The 24305-nt window shown below is 41.0% G+C and overlaps 1 protein-coding gene and 1 long non-coding RNA gene across 2 annotated transcripts; both read right to left on the bottom strand.

Moving 5' to 3' along the window:
- Window positions 1–21358: 21358 nt before the first annotated feature.
- LOC148698645 (uncharacterized) lies at window positions 21359–21848 on the bottom strand. Its single transcript, XR_015955975.1, has 2 exons — window positions 21767–21848; window positions 21359–21721 (listed from the first exon to the last, which is right to left on the bottom strand). It is a non-coding gene; the product is annotated as an uncharacterized LOC148698645 (long non-coding RNA).
- A 253-nt stretch (window positions 21849–22101) lies between these two features.
- LOC137747412 (ubiquitin-conjugating enzyme E2 1) lies at window positions 22102–24305 on the bottom strand. The gene is made up of 6 exons (XM_068487516.2): window positions 24045–24305; window positions 23888–23972; window positions 23686–23778; window positions 22603–22691; window positions 22421–22506; window positions 22102–22319 (listed from the first exon to the last, which is right to left on the bottom strand). Exons 1-6 carry the CDS (start codon window positions 24108–24110, stop codon window positions 22274–22276), a joined length of 465 nt encoding a protein of 154 aa, XP_068343617.2. The 5' UTR covers window positions 24111–24305; the 3' UTR covers window positions 22102–22273.

Below are 24305 nucleotides of genomic sequence, written 5' to 3'. Positions count from 1 at the left end.
TCAAGGGTGGTAAACACTTGATTTTGAATCGGACTTGTGATTTCTTCAAGGGCCATCGAGGCTTGATCTTGAGTTTGGCTGGAAGATTTTCTGGTTTCCTCCAATCGTTGATTTTCCACAGGCTTAATCTTGAACTGGGCTGGAGGATTCTTTTGGTCTCCTCCGAAGGTCTGAACTTACTCCTTTTATCTGGAGTTGAATTTGATTCAAGGGTGGTGAACACTTGATTTTGAATCGGACTTGTGATTTCTTCAAGGGACATCGAGGCTTGATCTTGAGTGAAAATAAGATCATGAACGGTTTCAGGATTCAGACACATGGCAGGCAAACACGAGGTGGAGGTGATGACCTGTTTCTTTGTTTAATCTTTCCAATTCATATTTGAAGAGGGTTAGAGGATGACTCAGCATATGCAGTTGTTGCGTTTGCTGATGATCCACAAGATTGATGTTTCATCGTCACTCGTCTTAGCTGTTTTCCAAGCAGATGTGGTCCCTTCTCTGGAAGTGTATCAACCGTTGAAGATGACTACTCGAGAGCAACGCTAGGTAAGCAACCAGGGAATAGATTCCAGGTAGTCGGTTCCAGATAGGAAGACTGACTCCAAGTGCCGGCTGATTGCTCTCTTTCTCTTTGTCATGCTAGTAAGAACAAGGACAAAGGGAAAGACATAGAGAAAGCATGATATGTGATACTTTTGCTTTTTGAAGAAGTGTTGACGATTTAACGACGTCGCGCGGAGAGGCTTTACTCTTTGGTGACGGCGCCAGCGGAGGGTTGTTGAGGCTTCTCAAGCTCTTTGATTAGAACAATGATGTCGAGCTTGGATTTGACTTAAACTCTTCTGTCTGGATGGTGCTATAGGGGAAGGCGTCGTGCTCCAGCAGTTTGTTCCAGCTCCTACCGCATTCTTCTCTGCTTGTTTCTTTTACATAGCTGAAGTGGTGCGCAACCCTTTGCCTTTAAATGGTCTTTCAAGGCATGACTTCTTAGCAATTAATCTATGCTTGACAGCTTCAGTGTAAAGAGCCGACACTCCGTCACCTGTCCTGAAGTATGCGCTGAGGGAATTCAAGACTCACCAACAGTTGAAGACGAGCACTCGAGAGCAACGCTTTGCTTTCGCCCTTGATGATATGAGATACTTTTGCTTTTGAAGAAGCAGCGAATGAATCAGCACATATATTTGTTGTGCTTGTCTCCACATGCTTCGATGTATCATTTTCACTTGCCTTACTTACTCCCTTTGCAGAAGTGGTATTTCCTTATGCAGGTTTGGCATCTTCTCTTGTAGTATTTGTCCTCTGATACAGGAGTGGAATGCAAACCTTGCATTTGAATGGACCATCACTTCTTGGTGGCAGCGCAAGTTTGAGGGGAGGTTCCGACATATTGCTTTCTCTGTCCTTGTCTTGGCAGGTGAGAACAAGGGCAAAGGAAAAGACAGGGAAAAAGCATGATATGAGATACCTTTGCTTTCGCCCTTGATGATATGAGATACTTTTGCTTTTGAAGAAACAGCGAATGAATCAGCACATATATTTGTTGTGCTTGTCTCCACATGCTTCGATCTACCGTTTCCTCCTGCCTCATCTGTACTCCAGGCATCTGGTATCTTCTTTGGGGGTACATCAATAGTTGAAGATGAGTACTTGAGAGTAGGGCTGGATAAGCAATCAGGGAAGGGATTTCGGGCAGTCGGCTCCAAATGGGAAGCTTGATTCCAAGTGCCGACTGATCTCTCTCTCTCTCTTTGTCTTTCAGGGAAGAAGAAAATTGAGTATTTCGAGAGGCTTTGCTGGGAGTGCGCCCTCAGAGGTGAGGAAGAGTTGGGCATTTTTTGCAGGTCTGCCTTGCCATAAAAGATGAAGGTCGACATATATAGGGTTTTCCCAATAGCAAGTGGTGGTACTGTTCCTTTACCATTGTCAACAACTGTTGGGTAATTGAAACAGTAAGATTCACGCGTTCTCAACTTTGTCAGAAATCTTTGACAAAGTTGCTTGTAATGTCTGCAAAGTTGAGGTTACATGTGAAAGGTACTGACAAGTTTTGATCCAGGAAATCCGTTTCTTTTTTTTTGAAATTCAAAGAGTGATGACTCTTCGATCCTTGAATAAGCGGCCCAGCTTTTGAGGTTCGGAGGGTGTTACCTCTTTGATTTCTGAACAAACGCTTCTTCGATTTTTGAGCAAATGCTTTTTCAATTTATGAATAAACAGCCATGTTGAGAGGTTTGGTTGCAACTACATTCTCGACCGAGAAGAAGAGTCATGCGTTTTTGGATGTATGCCTTGCCATGAATGTTGACATATATAGAAATTTTAATGGCAAGTAGTAGTGCGGATGCGGCTTTGTCACCCACGCTTATCGGCAAAAGTGTGGTAATTGGGGTAATGACCTCCACGCGTTTTCAACTTTGTCAGAGATCTTTGACAAAGTTGCACGTGTTATCTGAAAAGCCGAGATTGTGTCTGAAGAGCGTTGCCGAACTTTACGCAGGAAAATCCGGCTTTTAAGATTTGAAGAGTGGTGTCTCTTCAATTTTTTGAATCGGTGGTTGTGTCGCCTCTCCTTTTATAGAGGTATCGATCACCTCCAACATGCACACTTTGAAGATTGCCCATTCATGAAAATCGTCTCCGGTGTATTTTGTTTTAACGGCCCTTTGAGATTTTACTCCATCCAACCCTTCTCTTTTAACACCTTTGAAAATGGCTAACCCATCTAACATTTGCTTAGATTTGAGTCTCAACAGTGATACGGGTGCGCCGCATCAGGGTAATGTATGGTGCCCATCTTTCTTATCTTTTAGTGGCCCTCTTACAGGTGAAGACTCCGTGATGAAGGATGCAACAACAGCTACAATAGTAGCTAGGAACCTCCTCACTCCTAGAGATAGTAGGCTGCTTTCAGGACGGTCCGATGAGTTGGCCGTTCAAGAGTCCCTAGCTCTCAGTGTTCAGTGTGCGGGCTCCGTGTCCAACATGGGCCAACGCCTACTTGCTCGATCCCGTCAAGTTAAGTCATTGATGGCGGAGGTGGAAAATATTAAACAAGAGATTCAACAGCTTAAGCGCGAGAATAGAGGTTTGCACGTGCTTGCAAATAATTATTCGACGAGCATGAAGAGGAAGTTTGATCAGCTGTAAGAATCTGAAGGTCGAATTTAAAGTGACCGTCAAAGGCTTGCGGCTTTCTTCCAAAGGCACCTTTTTCCTGCGTCATCTAGCGTTCCACCAAGTATTGAGGCCTCGAATGATCTATCTTCGATGCCTCCTGCTCCTGGAGTTTTGTCAAGTAGTGAGGCTTCACGTGAACAATCTTTGTGAAAGCTCCATCTTTCTTTTTTTTTTTTTTTTTTTTTTTTTTTTTTTTTTTTTTTGTACGCACTTGTAATTTCTCGGAGATCAATGGACATGCTTTATTTTATTCAGTGTATTGTGCTGAATACAGATAAAACATATATATCACCAGGATGTGTTATTTCCTTTCTTTCTTTTTTTTCTTTCTTTTTTTTTTTTTTTTTTTTTTTTTTGGTGATTTTGATAATGATTTTTCCGTACACAGTTTATGCTCTTGCGGGCTAGGAGCGTTTGGTGCCGTTTGCAGTTTCTACTCGTGCAGGCAAGGAGCTTTTGGTGCCGTTTGCAGTTTCAGCTCGTGCAGGCAAGGAGCGTTTGTTGTCGCCTTTTAGGCTCGTGCAAGCGAGGAGCGTTTGGTGCCGTTTGCAGTTTCAACTCGTGCAGGCAAGGAGCATTTGGTGTCGTTTGCAGTTTCAGCTCGTGCAGGCAAGGAGCGTTTGGTGCCGTTTGCAGTTTCAGCTCGTGCAGGCAATGAGCGTTTGTTGTCGCCTTTTAGGCTCGTGCAAGCGAGGAGCTTTTGGTGCCGTTTGCAGTTTCAACTCGTGCAGGCAAGGAGCATTTGGTGCCGTTTGCAGTTTCAGCTCGTGCAGGCAAGGAGCGTTTGGTGCCGTTTGCAGTTTCAGTTCATGCAGGCAAGGAGCGTTTGTTGTCGCCTTTTAGGCTCGTGCAAGCGATGAGCTTTTGGTGCCGTTTGCAGGTTCAGCTCGTGCAGGCAAGGAGCGTTTGGTGCCGTTTGCAGTTTCAGCTCGTGCAGGCAAGGAGCGTTTGGTGCCGTTTACAGTTTCAGCTCGTGCAGGCAAGGAGCGTTTGTTGTCGCCTTTTATGCTCGTGCGGACAAGGAGCTTTGGTTGTCGCCTTTTAGGCTCGTGCGAACGAGGAGCTTTTGGTGCCGTTTACAGTTTCAGTTCGTGCAGGCAATGAGCGTTTGGTGTCGTTTGCAGTTTCAACTCGTGCAGGCTTGCAGTTTCAGCTCGTGCAGGCAAGAAGCGTTTGGTGCCGTTTGCAGTTTCAGCTCGTGCAGGCAATGAGCGTTTGTTGTCACCTTTTAGGCTCGTGCGAACGAGGAGCTTTTGGTGAGGTCACGATCTTTGTCGTTGGCGGTGTTTGAAACCTCCTTTCCAAGATTTGAAGAGGAAGCAAAGTCATGCCTAGCCTTTGACATGAGTTCGTAGGCATTTGGGTTGAAGCCTTCTTCGGTCCTCTTAGTTGGAAGAGAGCTTGGTTTCACTATGACACCATGTTGCGCCTCCAGACGGTTGATGAGTCTGGCAGTTTGCAAGTTTTTCTCATCTGCAGTCTTTATTAGCCTTGCAATTCTTTCCTTCATCTGAACCAGCGGTTTTTCAATGGAGGTAGTGCCGATGGTCATGACTTGTTCTTTGTTTGAAGCCATGGAGTGTGCTTGAATATCTTGAATGGAGACAGAGATGAGAGGTAGAGATGGTCCCACCGGGCGTGCCAAATTTGTGAACACGAAAAATTCCTGAAAACAAGAAACAGGAATACGTGTACAAAAATAATATTTTTGTGTTTAATGATTTTGGGGTTACGATCTCTCTCAAATTTGGTCCTCTGATTCTATCTTCGTAGGGTGTAGGTTTGTGGATGAGTTGTTGATCCAAAGGGCCGTCGGGGCTTGATCTAAGGATGAACAGTTGATGAACGGATCTTCAAGGGGGGCTTTTAGGCTTGATCTTGAAGAATGGGTGTATGGGTTTATTGAGGTTGTTGATCCAAAGGGCCGTTGGGGCTTGATCTTAGGATAAACAGTTGATGAATGGATCTTCAAGGGGCGTTGGGCTTGATCTTGAAGAATGGGTGTATGGATTTCTTCAAGGGCTTTTGGGCTTGATCTTGAAGGTTGATGGATGAGCAGATCTTCAAGGGCTTTTGGGCTTAGTCTTGAAGAACGATTGGATGTGTGGATTTGTTGAGGTTGTTGATCCAAAGGGCCGTTGAGGCTTGATCTTAGGATGAACGGATGATGAACGATGAACACTTTCTTCAAGGGGCCGTCGGGGCTTAATCTTGAGTTGGTGGGAGTTCTTCAAGGGCCGTTGGGGCTTGATCTTGAAGGAGGATTTGACGAAGAACGAAGAGTGCTTTCTTGATCCTTCGAAATTCTTGGGAATTTGGATGCTTGAGAGCTTTGGAGTTTCAAAGCTTCAAGGATTTGGTGTGTTCTCTTCCAATTTGGGAGTAGAGAAATGTATTTGTGAATTGGTTTTCTTTGTGATATTCCTCTTGATGGAGAAGCCTATTTATAGGTTTTGAGAATGAATCACCACCATTCATTTTTTTGGTGAAGTGAGTGGAGGTTGTAGGTGAAGTAAGTGTGTGAGGTTGGTGAAGTAAGTGGAGGTTGTAGGTGAAGTAAGTGGATGTTGTGGGTGAAGTAAGTGGAGGTTGTAGGTGAAGTAAGTGGAGGTTGTAGGTGAAGTAAGTGGATGTTGTAGGTGAAGTAAGTGGATGTTATGTGTGAAGTAAGTGTGTGAGGTTGTAGGTGAAGTAAGTGGAGGTTGTAGGTGAAGTAAGTGGATGTTGTGGGTGAAGTAAGTGGAGGTTGTAATTTTAATACATTGGTTAACATTTATTTTACTGAAATTTCGATGTCTACAAAAAGGTAATATTGTAATTTAACCAACCTACTTTCTCTCTTCCCCACTATATTTTTCTCTTTTTTTATTTATTTATAATTTCTACAATAATTTCCATCCCACACTCATAGGATGTACAGGAGTTACTAGTAAACATAATGTAGTGTGAAACTGTTATCTCTCTAACATTACTGGTACTTTTTTTTTTAATATTAAGGCCGAAATAAACATTGAAATTTTTTTGGGATACTTTGATTAGAGTCCAAAAATCTGAGGTGTTATTGGATTTAGTTCAGTTTTCTTATTTTTTAACTTTAATTAAATTTCTTGATTTATGCATCTTTACTCTAAATTTTTTATTTGAATATTTAAGAAATGAAAGTCTAACCACTTTCATAAAAAATAGTTAAAAGAAGATTTGTATGTCATCATATATGATACCTATACTATAGCCATGTTGAAAAAATAACTTTAACCTGTGATAGGGTGTTGGGCTTCAACTTGTGTGTCCTGGTTTGAAACTCTCCGTCCCTAAATTATTGTAATACTTTCAAACCCTCCCTCCTTCCCTTAATAATAATAATTTAAAAAAAAATACATGTGATAGAGGTATAAAACTTAATCTACGTACCTATCATCCATGAAAATAGTTCAAAGAATTCCATACATTTATAAATCCATACTAGTATATATGTTTATATATATAGTACCTAGCTACAACATAGATCGGTTCAATCTGTGATGGAGCTAGAAAACAATTGAGATACGAATTAGGAATATAAAAAAGGAAAAATAATATTTAATTCTTATATTTAATCCTAAAATTAAGTAAAATATAATCTTGTATTACAATTTAATGGTAAGAAAATAAAAATAAGTTGATGTCGATAATCAGTGAGAAAACCTAAGGCCATCTCCAATCGACTCGACCAAATGGTCATAGGGCTAAAAATAGCTCGAAATGATATGAAAACAATCTCCAACCGAGGGATAGGCCAAAGGGCTTCTGGGCCCCATCGGGCCAATACCCCCAAATCAAGTTAGCGGGCTGGCCATTTTCAGCCAACCCTCCAACCCAGCCCACTTGCCCTCTAACGGCTAACTAGCGTCAAAATGTCAAGCATGGCTTTGCGGCAGGTGCAAGATTACCACACTTTCTTTGTTATTATGCTTTCTTTATGCCAAAGGGTGTTTCAATGGACCATTTTTCTAACGCAAGACGAACTGCAATGGAAGATCAAAACAAGAGAGATGAAGGAGAAAGAGAAGTAATCTAGAGAGTTACTATTTTAATATGGTAATTTAATTTAATTAACCATATTAATTCAATTAAAATAATAAATTATTGAGGGGTTATGTTTGGCCTATGGCCCTTAGGCCCCCTTAGTTGGAGATGGGTTTCTTGTCAAAGAGCTACGTTTGGCCTAGGACCTTTTGGCCCTCTCGGTTGGAGATGATATAAAATATGGCCTTACATTGTTCATTATAATATAATTTCTTGCTGAGCTATAGGGCTAAACATGACCCTTTGGTCCTCCTTCAGTTCAAGATGGTCTCACTTGTTTATGTTGACATTACGTGAGCCCCGGTGTAAGTTCGTTGCATCTACCTTAACTACAGCGAATGCAATTGGTGGTGCTTATGCTAGTACCAGTGCTACTTGTGGTAGCCATTTCGGGGATTAATCTTTATGCCTATTTGTATGAAATATCGATAATTGACATAATATCTATATTATTATTATTATTTTTGTCAAACGATAAATTTTGTTATATTAGATGTTAGATTTTGTCAGATTAGATGTTAAATTACTTTCAGTGTTCTAAACGTTCCCCCTAGCTTCATTATGCTCCACCTATATTTTCTCTTTTTATAGTTTCTACAATAATTTCCATCTCACATGCATACCATGTACAAGAGTTACTGGTATACATAATGTGATATGAAACTATTATCCCCCTAACATTACTCGTACTTTATTAAATATTATGGCTGAAAATAAACATTGAAATTTTCTAGGGGTACTTTGATTCAGGTCTAAAAATTTGAGCAAATATTGAATTTAGTCCAATTTTTTTATTTTTAAACTTTAATTAAATTTCTTAATTTAAGCATTTTTTTTTTTTACTCAAATTTTTAATTTGAATATTTAAAATATGAAAGTCTAACCACTTTCATGGAAAATTAAAATAAATTTATATGTCGTCATATACGATACCTATACCATAGCTAGGTTGATAAAATACCTTTATGTTGTGATAGGGTGTGGGGTTTCCACTCATGCATTATTGTGAAATTCTCATCCCCTAAATTATTGTAATAGTTTTGAACTCTGCCCCCTTCCCTTAATAATAATAATTTAAAAAAGAACATGTGATAAAGGTATATACCAAAATAAATAAAACTTAATCTGCCAATTGTCCATAAAAATAGTTCAAAGAAGTTTCATCTTCCATACATTTATAAATTCATAGTAGTATATACGCTGATATATATAGTACCTACAACTTAGATTAGTGAGTGAACGCAACTCAATAAAGTGGACTAAATCCAATAATGAGTACAAAATTGAACTTATATCATGTTTACTCAATTTCGATTATTATTAAGGTAATTCTAATTTTACTACCATGCAATATTGTGGTTTTCGAACTTCCATACATCAAGTTTTTTTCTTCTTAGTCTCATACCTAAAGTTATGTTTTTCTCCTAGATTCATACTTCCATTAGGTCGATCGTTAGTAACTCCGTTAAAGTGTGGTGTGGCTGCAACATGGACGATGACTATGCATCCATGTGTCACTGTAGCCCCACGTGGACATTAAAAAGCTAAAAAATACATACGTGGCCCCACCCATTAATTATCTCTCTTTCTCCACTCTCTCTATTTTCCTTCCTCCTTTATTCTCTAGGGAAATACCCAAAATATGACATTTTCTTAATCTTGGGATAGAAACAGGACAAACCGGCCATGCATAAGTCATGAACACCATCGAAATTACTAAAATACCCACATATAAATACTAAAAATCATCGGCTCATTGCATCATTTTTCTCATTTGGAAGAGAGGAATGTGGAGAAAGCTATGTGATCTCTAGGTTTCAAGGTTGAGCTTAAATTTCGAAGAAGGGGAAGTCCAAAGAGAGGTGAGAAGAGTGAGTTGGGTTTTGGGTTGACCTAATACCTCTTATTTCAAACAAAAGGATGCGAGAGAGAGGTGATAGGAATGACCTGGGTTTTGTACCATATTTTCTGTTTTGGTCGGAAAGTTCCATTTTTTTCTGGCAACTGAAGCTTCGGCAGGCATAGTAAGGTAGGGTGTTTAGTTCCAAGTTTCTATATCAATGATTAATGGAATAAATGGGTTGTTTGTAAGGTGAATTAATACTTAGAAGTTAAATTAGGGTTTGTGTTTCATGTTGGGGCTTATGGGTTGTGGAATAAACTCTACTTTTTGATGTGTTACAAAACTGGGATGGAACAATTTCTGGCTCAAGTGTCCAATCGCAGAAATTTGTGAAATTTTTTCCATAATTTGCATGAGGTGTGTATATGGTGTGCATGGCTACAACTTAATATGAGGAGCAAGAATGCTCATTAGTTATAATGCACGTAAGTTGGGCCACGAAATTTAGCGAGTATGACCAAAAACCTAGTTGGCCTCGATGAAAAACAAAATTAAGAAAAAGCTTAAAGGACGTTAAGGGTCATGCGTGTCCATGAAATAACAACAATGAGTATCATGTTTTCCACGTGCACTGTTAAGCGGTGATTGCTATATGCAACAAGACTTTTTAAACCGCCATGGTAACCTTATATACGTAACAACTGTGTTTTAATTGTATCCATTGTACCAATAGATTGTTGTTAAGGTTTCTTATTAATGCAAAAAACAACTCATTGCTCGATCTTCAATTCTGTGCTTATCATGTGCATGTACTGTATATATGATGTGCATGTGGTGTGCATATAGTGTATATGGTGGTGACGTCACAGGTGATGATGTCATTTTTTGAATTTTGAAGAGAGAGCTATGAGCTCTGGGTTTTTGGGTTAGCTCAGATTTGTGAGCATATCATGTGCATGTCTTATGTCACATCCCGGCCCGGGGCAGATCACTTCCCGGGCCCGCTCCACAACCGTAGCACGATATTGTCCACTTTGGGCTTACCATTCCCTCACGGTTTTGTTTTTGGGAACTCACGAGCAACTTCCCAGTGGGTCACCCATCATAGGATTGCTCTAGCCCCCTTCTCGCTTAACTTCAGAGTTCCTACGGAACCCGAAGCCAGTGAGCTCCCAAAAGGCCTCGTGCTAAGTAGGGATGGGAATATACATATAAGGATCACTCTCCTGGGCGATGTGGGATGTTACAATCCACCCCCCTTAGAGGCCCGACGTCCTCGTCGGCACACTCGTGGCTAGGGTTAGGCTCTGATACCAATTTGTCATATCCCGGCCCGGGGCAGACCACTTCCCGGGCCCGCTCCACCACCGTAGCACGATATTGTCCGCTTTGGGCTTACCATTCCCTCACGGTTTTGTTTTTAGGAACTCACGAGCAACTTCCCAGTGGGTCACCCATCATAGGATTGCTCTAGCCCCCTTCTCGCTTAACTTCGGAGTTCCTACAGAACCCGAAGCCAGTGAGCTCCCAAAAGGCCTTGTGCTAGGTAGGGATGGGAATATACATATAAGGATCACTCTCATGTGCGATGTGGGATGTTACATCTTATGCATGTCGTGTGCATATCGTGTGCAAGTCACTGGAAATAGATGATTTTTAATGGGATTTTCAGAATCTAGGTTCAGGTCAAAGATTTGTATACTACAAATCTCTAAGGGATTTCCGGAATCTAGGCCCCCACATATCCCCTAACGTTGTTAATTGCACGATGAACGTCCACAACAAAACCGACATTGTTGCACGTATTGATAAAGCTAACAAATTTAGGATTTTCTTCGAACTTAGAGGGAAAAGGCGTCCATCAGTGGAGGAGAGAGGGAGATTGCAGTAGAAAAAATGGTGTCTTTAGTTTTTCATAATGGATTTTCTTCGATATCTGAAAATTTCTTGGACTGCAGATTGGTTTTAACCCAGATGGGTTTTGAATGTGATTTTGAATTTGGGGAAGAAGATGATGATTTGAAATCCCCAATTTGCAACTACAAGCACATAAATTTGTTCATTTCCCAAAAGGGCCAATCAATAAACACAAACAATCTCCAAATAAATCAAATCTTCCAACTGGGTTTTCGAATTTGGGGAAGAAGATGATTTGAGGAAGAAATCCCCAATTTGCGACTGCAAGCACATAAATGTGTTCATTTCCCAAAATGACCAATCAACAAACACAAACAATCTCCAAATAAATCAAACCTTTGAATTGGATTTTTCATTTTTTTTCACTAAACCAATTGGTGAGAATAGAAAATGAGAGGTAGCAATGTCAAATAGAGCAAGGGATGAGCTAGCATCTGGTTGTGGTGCAGTAACCGTACAATCTTTATATGGGTTAAGCGGATGGTGAAGGCCTTTTTCAAAGGATGGGCCTAAAGAGGAATGCGAGTAGCTGTAGAGCCTAAAGGCCGAGTAAAAGGACAAGGAGACTGACTGGGCCCAATGTACGTGTTAGGAGGGGAGGATGTAGAGGAGATGCTGCTGTGACTAGTGGTTCGAATGATGATTAGGTGAGGGACGCAAGTGCTCTATTGGAGGATAATTTGTTGGAGGTCCCAGTTCAGAAAGAAAACATTTGGCCTCACCTTAAGGACATTATGGATGAGGAAGCAACAAAGAGAAGATAGAGGTTAGCAAACAAATGTGGTGGCAGTGGCGACTAGTGCGAAACAGTTGCAAATTAGTCATGATACACCTAGTTTGGAACTACCGTGGTCTTGGGTCGAACACGGTAGTTTGAGCCTTACATGGGCTCATTAGACGATATAGACCCTTTGTGGTTTTTTTTATTTGAAACAAAAATGAAGAACCACAGAATTATTGGAGTTCGTAAGCGGTTGGGGTTTGTAAATGGGTATGATATGCCTCCAATTGGAGCAGCGGGATGGTTAAGTCTATGGTGGAACGATAGTTTGGAAGTCAAAGTGGTGTCGTCTAATAAGTATCTGATTCATACTGAGATGAGGATCACAGGTGATGAGTGGTTTCATGCCTCATGGAAATGATTTTTGGCAATGGATCTCGGAGGAGCTGAGACCGACAGATGTCCCATGGATTTGCGCTGGAGACTTTAATGAGATATCATTAGATTATGAGAAATTTGGAGAGAACCAAAGACACCAGGTGGCAACAATATTTCTGCAATCTTTTATGAACAATTTGGAGTTGGTGGATCTAGGATTCTCAGGGCTTAAATTTACGTGGAGAGGAACTAGAAACGGTAGTTTGGTGCAAGAAATGTTGGATCGTGGGTTGATTAATAGAGCTGGCAGATTCAATGGCCAAATTCAGTGATCATCCATGAAAATGTTAGGGCGTCAGATCATTGCCCTCTGATTCTTAATACTGACCCTTTGGTTCCTAAATGTAAACTACTATTTCGTTTCGAGGCCTTTTGGTACAAGGAGGAGGGATGTAGAGAGACAATCGAAAGGTGTTGGAATGTGGAAAGGGTCGAGATGGGGGTGAAAAAATGGCAATCAAAGTTGAACTCCACTAAAAGAGGTCTAACGAGATAGAGCTTTGATAAATTCAAAAATAGAAAGTATGAGCTTGAAAAGATGAATTTGCATCTTAGGCATCTCCAACGGAATTCAGTGGAAAATAGTACAGAAATTGGAGAGCTCGTGGAAACCATCATCCTTCTAGAGGCTCAAGAAGAAGCATATTGGGCTGCTAGATCAAGAATCCGGTGGTTGCAGGTCGGTGACTCGAACACTGCCTTTTTTCATCAGTCTACTGTCCTAAGGCACCGTCTGAACAAATTAGCTCGAATCTGAAATGATTAGGGTACTTGGAAGGAGAACCTTGCTGAGGTTAGGTTGGCGATGGAAGATCATTTTAAAAAATTATTTTACGTCTGACGGTAATCTCTATTGGGGTGGTATTCTTGGTTGTCTAGATCCGGTAGTAACTATTGACATGAATGAGGCGCTGTGTAGTCCTATCTTCGATATGGAGATAAAAGATACAGTGTTAAATATGGGAGGGTCTAAGGTGCCTGGTCCAGATGGGTTCCAAGGCATTTTCTTCCAATCATATTGGGATATTATTGCAGCAAAGGTCCTTGGAATTGTCGTCGAGTGCCTAGTGGGCGATGGCTGCCCTTCTGTGATTAATTCCACCAATATTGCTTTGATCCCTAAGGTCCCCAACCCGAAAAGTGTCAGTCAGTTCAGGCCAATTAGTCTATGTAACTATTTTATAAGGTCATGTCTAAGATTTCGGCGAATCAATTGGCAGAAGTTCGAAATGGGGTTCAAACTTGATATGAACAAGGCTTATGATCGGGTTGAGTGGTATTTCCTTGAGGTAGTCATGGGACACCTTGGATTCCAGCGAAGGCGGATTGATATAGTTATGCGCTGTGTCAAAACGGTGGAGTTTTCCATCCTTATCAATGAGAGGCCAGGGAAAGCTTTTAAACCAACCAGGGGTCTTCAACAGGGAAATCCCCTATCCCCTTATTTGGTCCTCATTATCAATGAAGTTCTCTCATTGGTGATTAATAAGGCGGTATATCAGGGTTATTTGGAATGAATTAGGATTTCGGCTTCGGGACCTGTGCTCTCACATCTTTTGTTTACTGATGATACTTTAATGTTCCTTATGGCTACCAAGCAGAATTGCAGAAACTTATCTTCTCTTCTGCCCGTGTATTGTCGAGCTTCTGGACAATAGGTTAGCCTTCAGAAATCGGTTGTGTATTTTGGAGCAAATATTCCGCCCCAGTTGGCGTTGGAGCTTTGTGATATTTTAAATATGCCTAAGGTGGATGATCCAGGTAAGTATTTGGGAATCCCAAAATTTTGGGAGAGATCGAAGTGGGACACCTTTCAATATATCAAGGAACAGGTTTGGCTAAAATTGAAGGTTGGAAGCAGCGAATTTTATCTCAAGCTGAGAAGGAAGTTCTTATCAAAGCGATTGTACAGGCTATTCCTATGTATCCAATGTGTGTCTTTCGACTGCTGATTACCTTGTGCAATGAAATTGACGCGGCTATGGCAAGGTTTCGGTGGGCGGGGACAGATAAGGATCGTGGGATACACTGGATTAATTGGAAGGATTTGGGTCGCTTAAAAAGGGAGGGAGGTATGGGGTTTTGTAATTTCAAAGACCTTAACATTGCTTTGCTCTCGAAGCAATGTTGGCGATTGATACATGATCCCGACTCTCTATATGCGCGTGTTCTAAAGAAGGGGTATTTCCCAAATGTTTCTTTACTAGAAGCAAAAGAAATGCAGAAGAGCCTCTTGGGCATGGGCGAGTCTGTTAAAAGAGAGGGATCTCATTTTACAAGGTGCTAGATAGCAGGTTTTGGGAGGACAAGAGGTTAGGTTTTGGGTGGATAACTGGGTTTCGAGCATCCCAGTTGAGCATTCTACCCCTTACCCTTTCACGGATACAAACAGGGAGTGTAAGGTTGCAGAGTTCATTGACCCGGTATCGAGGGAGTGGAATATTAATCTCATTTCCACTCTTGCATCAAAGGAAGAGCAGGTAACCATCTCTCACATTCATGTGAGGCCAGCTATGAGTCCGAATAAACTTGTTTGGCCATTCGAAATGAATGGTACATTCTCAATAAGGTCTGGATATAGGTGGTGCTACAACCGCCACCCTACTGTGAACCTCAATCGTCCTTCCTCTTCTTGAAGTATTGATCCCCAGGTGTGGGATTAGGTTTGGAACTGTAAAGCCCCTCCAAAATTGAGAAACTTTATGTGGAAGGCTCTCCGTGATGCTTACGCCACCAAACTCAACCTGTATCGACGTTGGTGTGCTATATCTCTACTTTGCCCCATTTGTGCAGAACGTGATGAGACTGTGGAGCATATTATTCTACTTTGCCCGTGGGCATCTAGGGTATGGAAGGAAGGTTATTTGCGCCTTCAGATTGATCGATGCTCTACCACAACTTTGGGTGATTGGTTGTGCTTGATTGTCAATCAAAATATAGGTTGTAAAGTGGACCTCAAACTTACTCTGTCTTATTTGGTTTTTTCATGTTGGTTTATTTGGAGGGCTAAATGTGACGCAATTTTCAACGAGGTACATCCTTTTCCTTTAAGAACTATTTGGGTTATGGTCACTACCATGGAATCTTTTAAGTTGGCCTCTTTATCTCTGCGATTGTCAGCTATTGATCGAATCAGCCTTGCTCGTGGTGTGCATTAACCTTCTCAGTGGTCTCCTTCCCTAGTTAACTAGAGACAGGTAAATGTTGATGCTTGTTGGAGGAGAAACTCTCTATGCGGTAATGTCGAGATTGTGGTCAGAGACAGCTTCTCGAGTTGTAACGCGGTGCGGAGTGTGAGGGTACATGCATTTACTGTTGAGATGGCGGAGGCTCTTGCCATTCTGGAAGGGTGTTTACTGGCAAAAAATTTGCAACTGCAGAAGCTGGTGATTGAATCGAATGCGCAAGTTATTATACGATCCCTTAATTCTCCTTCTCTGAGTTGTGATTGGAACCTACTCCCAATTCTTAGCCGTGTTTTGAAGATTGGGAGAAGTTTTCAATCATGCGCCTGGTCATGGGTTCCACGAGCAACAAATAGGGCAACAGATTTCGTCGCGAGGAATATATCACTAGAGATGTGCGACTTCGGCTGGGTTGTAAGACCTCTATCTTCGCGTGTAGGTATTTTGAACAAAGACGGTCTTCCATGTCCTCCATTGTAAGGGTGGGGAGTCTTTTTGCATGGGTAGATGGGACGATGCTGGTGTCTTGTGTGATGGCGTCGCATTGTGTCCTGTTTATCTTGGTTTCTGCTCCCTGGGCTTGCGAGGAAGCTTTATGTCTGTTGTTTGGCCTGGTGCCCTTCTATTTCTATGAATCGTTTCTTTCACTAAAAAGAGAAAAAAAAAAATCCAATAAATATCAATTTTAGAGATAAGGAGGGAGAGAAAAAGAGTACAGAGAGAAAAATCAGAAAATAGGAGGAAATAACCCATTTATGTACGAGGGCAATTTAGTCATTTCAAGATGTAGGAAAATTTTTATTTTTGTTCAATTGTTATGCATGCCATGTGCATATTAAAAAATAAAAAATAAAAAAAAATCCTATTTCTATGAAAATGTAATATTTTTGGGTATTTCCCTTTTCTGTCCCTTTCTCCCTTTCACGCTGCAACGCCAGCCAAGACGTAGCACCGCGGTGACGATGACGCTACTGTACTCCTACCACAAACGAATCTCTACCTTATTTCATCAGCTGCCCAAGCTCTAGCCTCAAACTCCCAGAGAAGTTAGAGTTGCCCAAATCCCTGAACTCCAAAACAAGAAAGTTAATAGAGCCAATTAAGAAAAAAAATCCAATTTATGAAATCAAAACCTAAACAAACCCAGAAGAAGTAGTTTGAGCTGGAGGATTTGCCACAGGAATGGACGGGGTCTGAACGTCGTCTTCAATTTCAATGTCGTCGACATGAACTTAAATCTCGTCATATTGATCATTATTACTCACACCAACGCCATCACCACCTTGATTTCTGTTGTTCTTCACGCCAGTAGACAAAGACGAGCTCGAGATGTGTGAATCTTTACTAATCCCATCAATGAAATCTAAAAACCTTACCAAAAGTCTCTGCTAATCGACCTCTTACCATCCCTAACTGTCCGCAGTGGAAACAAAATGCACAACCAAAAACCTTTAAGAAAATAACAAAAAACCACAAAAATTCCACCCTGAAAAAAAAATAAAAATAAACCAATTTTTGTTCGTAGTTCATGGAGTTTGAGGAGAACCCATTTGTTATTGGCCACAACTGTGCAAGGCAAGCCCAAAATATCACAAAAATATTGATTTATCTGAAACAGATTCCTCTTTTTGAATTACAATCCAGAACAAATTAACCCCAAAAAAACCATACTTTAAACTTCTTTGTCTTTGAGATTTGCCCTCTACGATTTTCTGAGAAATTGCGCAAAATGGTGGCTTAATTGTGGAGGCTACATGAGTGGGCAATAACCCAACCGGGATTTGAAGCTTTAATGCCAACAGAATCAATGTTCCGCATTGCCGATGTCGAAATCGTTTGAGAGATTCCGGCGAAATTCCTCTGCCAATTTCGCAAATTCCAGATTAAAAATTTGCAATGCTCTGCAAATTCCAGTCAGGGAGCGGAGTCGATAGGGGAAATCGAGGTCGAGGGAGGAGGGCACAGGGTGTGCAGAGGAGAACGGGAGGAAATCCAGGTCGAATTTAAGCCATTAGTTGAGGTCGAAGACGTAGAGGCAGGATGGGAAGGAGAAAGGGGCGGGATCAAACTTCTTCCACCCGGGAGGAAGACGAGAGGAAAAAAATTATTTGTTGTTCTTTTTAATTTTCATTCTGCTAAATTTTTTTTTTTTTTTAATTGTCAACGTGGAGCCACAGTTACAAGTAGATGCACAATCATTATCCACATGAAAGCCTCGTCACGCTTTAACGAAGTTACTAACGGTCAACCTAAGGAAAATATAAACCTAGGAGAAAAACATAACTTTAGGTATGAAACTGGGATAAAAATAAAAAATTTTGATATATAAAAGTTTGAAAACCACAATACTTCAAGGTAGTAAAGTAAAACATATTATTATATCACAAGTGTAAGAATCACTGAGAAGAGTTGAAAAATTTGTCAACCTACATTCCTTCCAATGCTTACACAACTAATATTAGGTCCTTAATTTTTTTTTTTTTTTTTTTTTTTTTGGTAAGTGGAGATTTCATAATAAAGACCAAAGGATATCCGACAGAGATTCTGCATATCTAATTTTATAATTGTCCCATAAAAAGTGAGAGGATACTAATGGGACGCCACACATCATACCTCACATAAGTAAACACTAGATCGGCAACCAAGCCCAGCCATCAACCCCTTGCTTTGGCTTGGGGCTGGTGGTAGCCTCTCCTCATGTCTCCTAATCCTCCACATCTCCTAGCCTCTACACCTCCGCCTTCCCTTCTCTTCCCTTTCTCCCCAACCACTTATTTAGCGTCCCTTCCTTTATTTTCTTTTTCTCTCCCTTTAATGGTGCTACCCAAACCTATCTTTTCACCCACCATTTGGCGAGAAACCATTTTATCATGTCTTTGATAGAGCCTCCTCCTCAATTTTGAGAATTGTCCTTGCTACAAGGTTTTTCCCTTGATCTTGTGCTAAATCACTAACTTTAGAGTATTTTTTATTGTAGGTGGGTCTAATCCACCTCATACAGTTTGATTTCCAGGGTGGAACTACTCTTCTTATAACGTCGCCGCCTTACCTGGTTGAATCTGTGGCGGATCCGCCTTGCTTGGCTTGCGGTAATGGCGGATCTCACAAAAGTGGTAAAGTTTTAGGTAGAGAGAAGCCAATTAGTGGACTCTGTTCTCGGATTATTGTAGGTCTTGTATTGCGTCTAGCGGGTGATGTCTTGCCTGGTGAGTGATGTGGTTGCTCGTCAGTGATGGTTTAATGTGGCCTCACTTATCGATGATGACATTATTACGCCTTGGAGTATGTTCATTGTGTCTACTTTATTTGTGACGAATCTTTCTTGGTGGTGTTTGTGCTAGTACCACTACTACTTAAGGTACCCAATTTAGGGATTCATATTTATGCTTGTTTGTGTGGAATATCACCAAATCAATGAATTGGTCGTTAGAGAATATACTCACGTTGCAACCCTTATAATTGTTCATGATAAAAACATTGGCAAGTTTATAACACCTAATTGAATAGCAACCAGCATCATATCCTTCTTGCTATGTGCGTGGATATCTTGTACCAATTCTTGGAATAACCCATTCCTCCAAAGAGTCAAAAGAACCGTAAGCAAGAGACCAAAATAGGGTTCTACAAGAGCGGAGCGAGGTGTATTCGAGTAAGAAAGGAAGTGCTAGAACCGCAAAACGTAGGTAAAGGATCTATTTAGCGAAAAAAAAAAAAAAGGCAAAGAAAACAAAACTAAGAAGTTTTTCCTTAAAACACGAGGATAGGGTCAATTATGTGGACCTTGAAGCATACCATTCAACATAGCCCTCGCGGTCGATCAAATACATCTTGAAGAAGTCTCCTCTAGCATTGAAGTGTCTAATATGATCTCTTAAAGTTTCCAATAAGCTATATCTAGCAGCTTCACTTGTCTGCAATACATGGAATGATTAGGGTAGTTGATCAGGAACCGGCTGATAAATCCCAAACTGCCATAACACTCTCTCACCCAGGTACCACTCGACGTGGTCCAGCTATATGAGCTCCACTCGGGCAAGGAAGTACGGATCAGATATAGCTACAACTAACCCAGTCTCTTCCGTCCCTCTGGACCAACGAGGGGTAATACATAAATATTCACCTGTTGTCCATCCATTACGCCTTTCATCTTGATCTTAGGACTTGACTCACCCTCTATGGAAGAAACCTTGTGGAGGAACCCTTATGCTTTTGGGGCATTGGATTCTCACTAATGTTTGCGTTACTCAAGCCGACATTCTATCTTCCACTTTATCCATTGCCTCTCACGCGAGTGCTTCTCTCCCCTATGCATTTTTACATCCCACAACTTCAACAAATTGCTTAGCCCCATCAATATTTGATGCAAGAGTGCTCGATCAATGAGCTATAACGCACTCTTTCAAGGGTGGCTGCTTCTAGGCAAACATTTTGGCTCTTTCTGCAGCCCTACCTCCTTTATCATTGAGCGGTCATTTAGGGACTTTAGCTAGTAAGCTTATCCCCTATCGTCTCACTGGCCAACCTTGACCCCTATTATTTTGAGGTTATATCTAGTATTCCTAGTTTGCCTCAGTGGGGGCCGCGAGACTTGTAAATAAATAAAGGGTAAATTACATTTTGCACCTTCAAGTTTGGGTGCAATTACAACTTCTTACAACATCTTTAAAACATTTCAATTTATACCTTTACTATTATTTCATTTCAATTCCATACAACCGTCTCAATTTCTATTAGATTTTCAGTTATCTGCTTATATGGATCTCACAGGCCCCATATACATGTAACATGTGGAATTAAAATTAATAAAATAATTTTTAATTATAGAAGGGCTCTCTCTTTCTTCTCCAACCCACCATTTCCTTTCTCTCTCTTCTTCTCTTAGTCTCCGCCCATCCCTCACTCTCCTCTTCGCCTCACCCAATTTTTCCTACAGAACAACACACATTGCTACCTCCAGATTTCAGGCCTTCAAGATTTTTTGGGATGTGGCCAATCTGCCTACCCTGCTGAAGTTGCTCAAGCAACCTCGCTGCACCACCGTCTGCCGCCACTAATAGCGGCCAAATGGCCATAGACGGTCAAAGAAGACCAGGGGTCCAGGAGCAAGAAATCATGAGCCCAGAAAAAAAGAAAATCAATAATTCAAAAGAAAGGCATAGTTTTTGTTCTCTGCAAAGGGTTTAGGGTTGCGATTCTGCAAAAAAAAAAAAAATGAAAGGGGTTGCAATTCAAAATAAGGGGGTCCAATCCCAAATCGGAAACATCTTTGTTGTTGTTAACAAAGAAGTTCCAAGGGTTTGCTGTCGCGATTTCGCCGTCAGGGGTGAGGGAGTGGGTTGTGGTTTTGGTGGTGGAAGGGATGAGGGACAGACAAAGGGGGAAACAGGTGCGGATGAATGGTGGACACCTGCTCGAGACAGCAGGTGGTGGCCGAGGATTTCCTTTTCCCCGACGGCTTAGATCTTAGTGCTGCGTCGAATTTAGGGTCTCTAAATTGGTTAGCTCTGTGATTTTGGTTTCCGACGAAGATAAGGGGGCTTTGGCCAGAGTGGTTAGGGAGAAAAGGGGGAGGAGGACACTGTCGACTTTGTCATGGGAAGTCGTGTCCGAGACGGGGCTCTTCGATTCGATAGCTTGGGGTTTGAAAATCACCAAGCAAGGACTTGGGCTTTGTTCCATGAGGAACATTGGGTCATAATGGTGGTCGACATCGATGGGGAACGGCGATGGAGCTACTGTCTGCGTCGTCTGGGTGCGTCGGATCGTTAAAGAAGAAGATGAAAAGTGGCTGCAACCACTAGGTTTGGGGCTGGAGATTTTTAGAGAGAGAAATGAGAGAGAGAGAGATAAGTGGGGTCATTTTGTTTAATTTATTTATTTTTAATTGATTTGTAATATTTAATTGTTTTCATTTGCCAAGCCATAAAAATATATGAACTTCAAATTTTCCACGTCATCACTTAACGGTCAAATTAATGGTTTGATTAACGGATGTATGAGATTGTAATTAAATGATAAGTCAATGTGATTGAAATGTTTTAAAGATATTGCATAAAGTTGCAATTACACTCAAACATAAGGAGGTAAAATATAATTTCCCCATAAATAAATAAAGGTTTCCTTCTGCATCCAACACAAATATTACATGAAGACAATCCTTACCCAAGTAATAAGGAGGCCCACATAAAAAGTCCCAAAAAATCCACTAGGAGCGTTAGTGGAGACGGCCGGCCGCCAGAAACGCCAAAAAATCCACTAGAAGAAGCAGAACTCTAGCCCATTCTTTGTCTCACCTCCTGTCAAATGGAGCCGAACACAGATCCAGAAACCAAACACGGATCCAGAGAAGCCTCCCAAACACATATCCAGCCTCCCAAACACGGATCCAGAGAAGCCTCCCAAACACATATCCAGCTACCAAACACAGATCCAGAGAAAGCCTCCGACATCCTAGTTTCTCAGGTGCAGAAACTGAATAAAGGAGGTAGGGAGGGAGGGAGGGAGGGAGGGAGGGAGGGGGGGGGGGGGGGGGGGGGGGGGCGCGGAGGGAACGAAAAGGAAAGGAGAAAAGGGGCTTAAAGGTTTATTGCCACCGGCCTCAAGCAATAAAATGATACTACTTCTGACCAATGTTTATACTCCTTTGCTAATAGTCTCTTGCAGCAGTATATGATGCTCATCGCATATCTCCAACAGTAGGCTCAATAGGTTGCATTACAATCACTTTGGAACTCTTCGAGATCCGACAAGTGAAATTTAAACATGCTTTTATGTGTTATATTGACATCAACTTTAAATAGTGTATATATGATTACATTCAACAATAAGAGCGAGATACACGAGCTGCGGATAGGCATAAAGCAAAAACAAAGCCTTGTCCAAAAATGTTAAAAAAGTAGACACGAATAGTAATTTCAAAGTGCTACTGCAAAGACTCAATGGAATGACGAGCACAACCGCGTACCCTCCTACAAATTATGAAGAAGAAGAGTCAGTTCGAATGGGCACAAGTAGAAATAAATTAATTCAGGAGAAGAAATGAAAAACGAAAAATCAAAAGTTTACTAACTTGTTGTAAGCTTGTATATCATGCTGATACATGTGAGCAGCATCAGGGTTTGCTGGACTTGCAGCGTTTGGATCAGTGAGAAGTGACTGCAACAATTTGTTCAGTAGTAAATTAACCAACATCATCGCCATGTAATATGAATGTAAGAGAGAAGGAAATGAGTAGTCCGATTTGAAAATTACTTGAACATACGTCAAAATCGTAGATACATTGTGGCATGGTGACCATGCATCCTGAATTATATCCATGCACAGTGAACCATCACGATAAACTGCACAAACAACATAAGAACGAGTCAGAATTCTTTTGCTCAGATAAAAATGCAGAAATGTAGAAATGTAGACTTGTAAATCAATAAACCGGAAGCAGGGTAGAACTGAGGGGTCAAGGAACAAATAAACAAAAACACAATATGTTTATTAATACATGAACCAATATAATGAGAAGAAATATATACTGTAAGCTGTTGAATTTTAGCTAAGATAAAAGCTTTTGGCTTTTGTTCTTGGATTTCTTTTATTCTTTTGCAATCAGACACCGTCCTCTGTAGTAGTGCTCATCTATACTATAATTTTCATAATCCCTCTTTGTCGGTGTATTGAAACCGATATATATTCAAGAACAAAAGATATTAACCACTATTACCGTGCTGCTTGTTACATTGACAAGGAAAATACATATCAAAAATATTACTGGTATGAACACAAAAACAAGAATCGGGCAATTGTCAAATCTCATCATCATCATGCCATACTCTTGAAAGTTAATTAGCAGCGGTGCAAAAAGAATATGCATATAGGGTCTTCAATGGCCTGTAAAACTTCAAACCAGGGACTTGAAATGCTATACAACAGAACAGAGCATTTCTCAGCAGCGCTGTTTGCTCGATATTGTTTGTTGGTTCAGACAATTTCATTGTTGTTTTTAAAGTGAAATTATAGAAGTTCACAACCCTCAGACACTCAATCCATCTATACAGGTAAAGACTAGAATGCATAATCCCAGTAACAAGTAAAGTTGATCTCTAATCACTTGATAAACGCTACCTAAGGTTGTCATAACTTATCTGAGATGAAATGTTCATTGCGTGGTCGTTTAACATGGTATCATAACTTGGGTTACAACTTACGAGAGTCCCTGAGTTGAAACCTTCAATTATTTGTTAATTGCAAGATTACAAGCTTAAGCTTTTGAGTTCAGTTGTTGCTAACATTTCCTATATACAGAAAGCAAAGTAGAATAGATATGATTTTGATCAAACTAACCATTTGGATGGAAAATTTCGGAGGTGAAACGAACCCGAGGCGGCTTTTCGGGATAACGTTCACTAAATGTCAACCTCAAGCTAAAAACACCTCCTGAGTTTTTCCAAATTTAACATCAAAACAGTCAAATTCCAAAGCCAAATCAACAAACAAAGAAAACGCAGAACAAAAAAAAAAAAACAGAAACAGATCTGCCCACAACCTTCCCATGGGGTCTCATCAGGCCCGAATATGGTGGCGCTCCACACCATCAGATTGTCATCAGACACAGGGCTGGCGCTGCAACCCTGCAAAAACCCAGATGCAGTTCAGCATTTCTGATCGGATTTGATCTGAAGGTAAACTTGATCGGAATTTACCTCGGGGGGCTCGTTGATGATGGTTCTGAGATCAGACATGAGCCGGAGCTGCGCCGACGACGCCATCTCAGATGCAAATCGCGGAGCTTTGCGTCCTTGCGGACCAGAAGCTCGGTAGGTCGCAGAATATATAGTAAAGCAAAAGAGGCACAGATTTTGGATGCTTTTTTTTTTTTTTTTTTTTTTTGCTGATATTTTTTCGAAATTAATAAAGAAAGAAAAGGTAGGAATCGAAACTGGCCCTCTGTCTCTCTGTCTTTG

This window comes from Pyrus communis, chromosome 2 (genome assembly GCF_041283825.1).
Source record: "Pyrus communis isolate YQ-2024b chromosome 2, ASM4128382v1, whole genome shotgun sequence".
NCBI classification, from domain to species: domain Eukaryota; kingdom Viridiplantae; phylum Streptophyta; class Magnoliopsida; order Rosales; family Rosaceae; genus Pyrus; species Pyrus communis.
Note: the sequence above shows the minus strand (reverse complement) of the source record. Positions and strands in the feature narration are given on the sequence as shown.

Coding starts and splice junctions, on each gene's coding strand:
- LOC137747412 (XM_068487516.2), bottom strand. CDS start 24,110: ATGGCGTCGTCGGCGCAGCTCCGGCTCATGTCTGATCTCAGAACCATC. Junction 23,973..24,044: donor TCATCAACGAGCCCCCCGAG/GTAAATTCCGAT, acceptor GGGTTTTTGCAG/GGTTGCAGCGCCAGCCCTGT. Junction 23,779..23,887: donor TGATGAGACCCCATGGGAAG/GTTGTGGGCAGA, acceptor GGAAAAACTCAG/GAGGTGTTTTTAGCTTGAGG.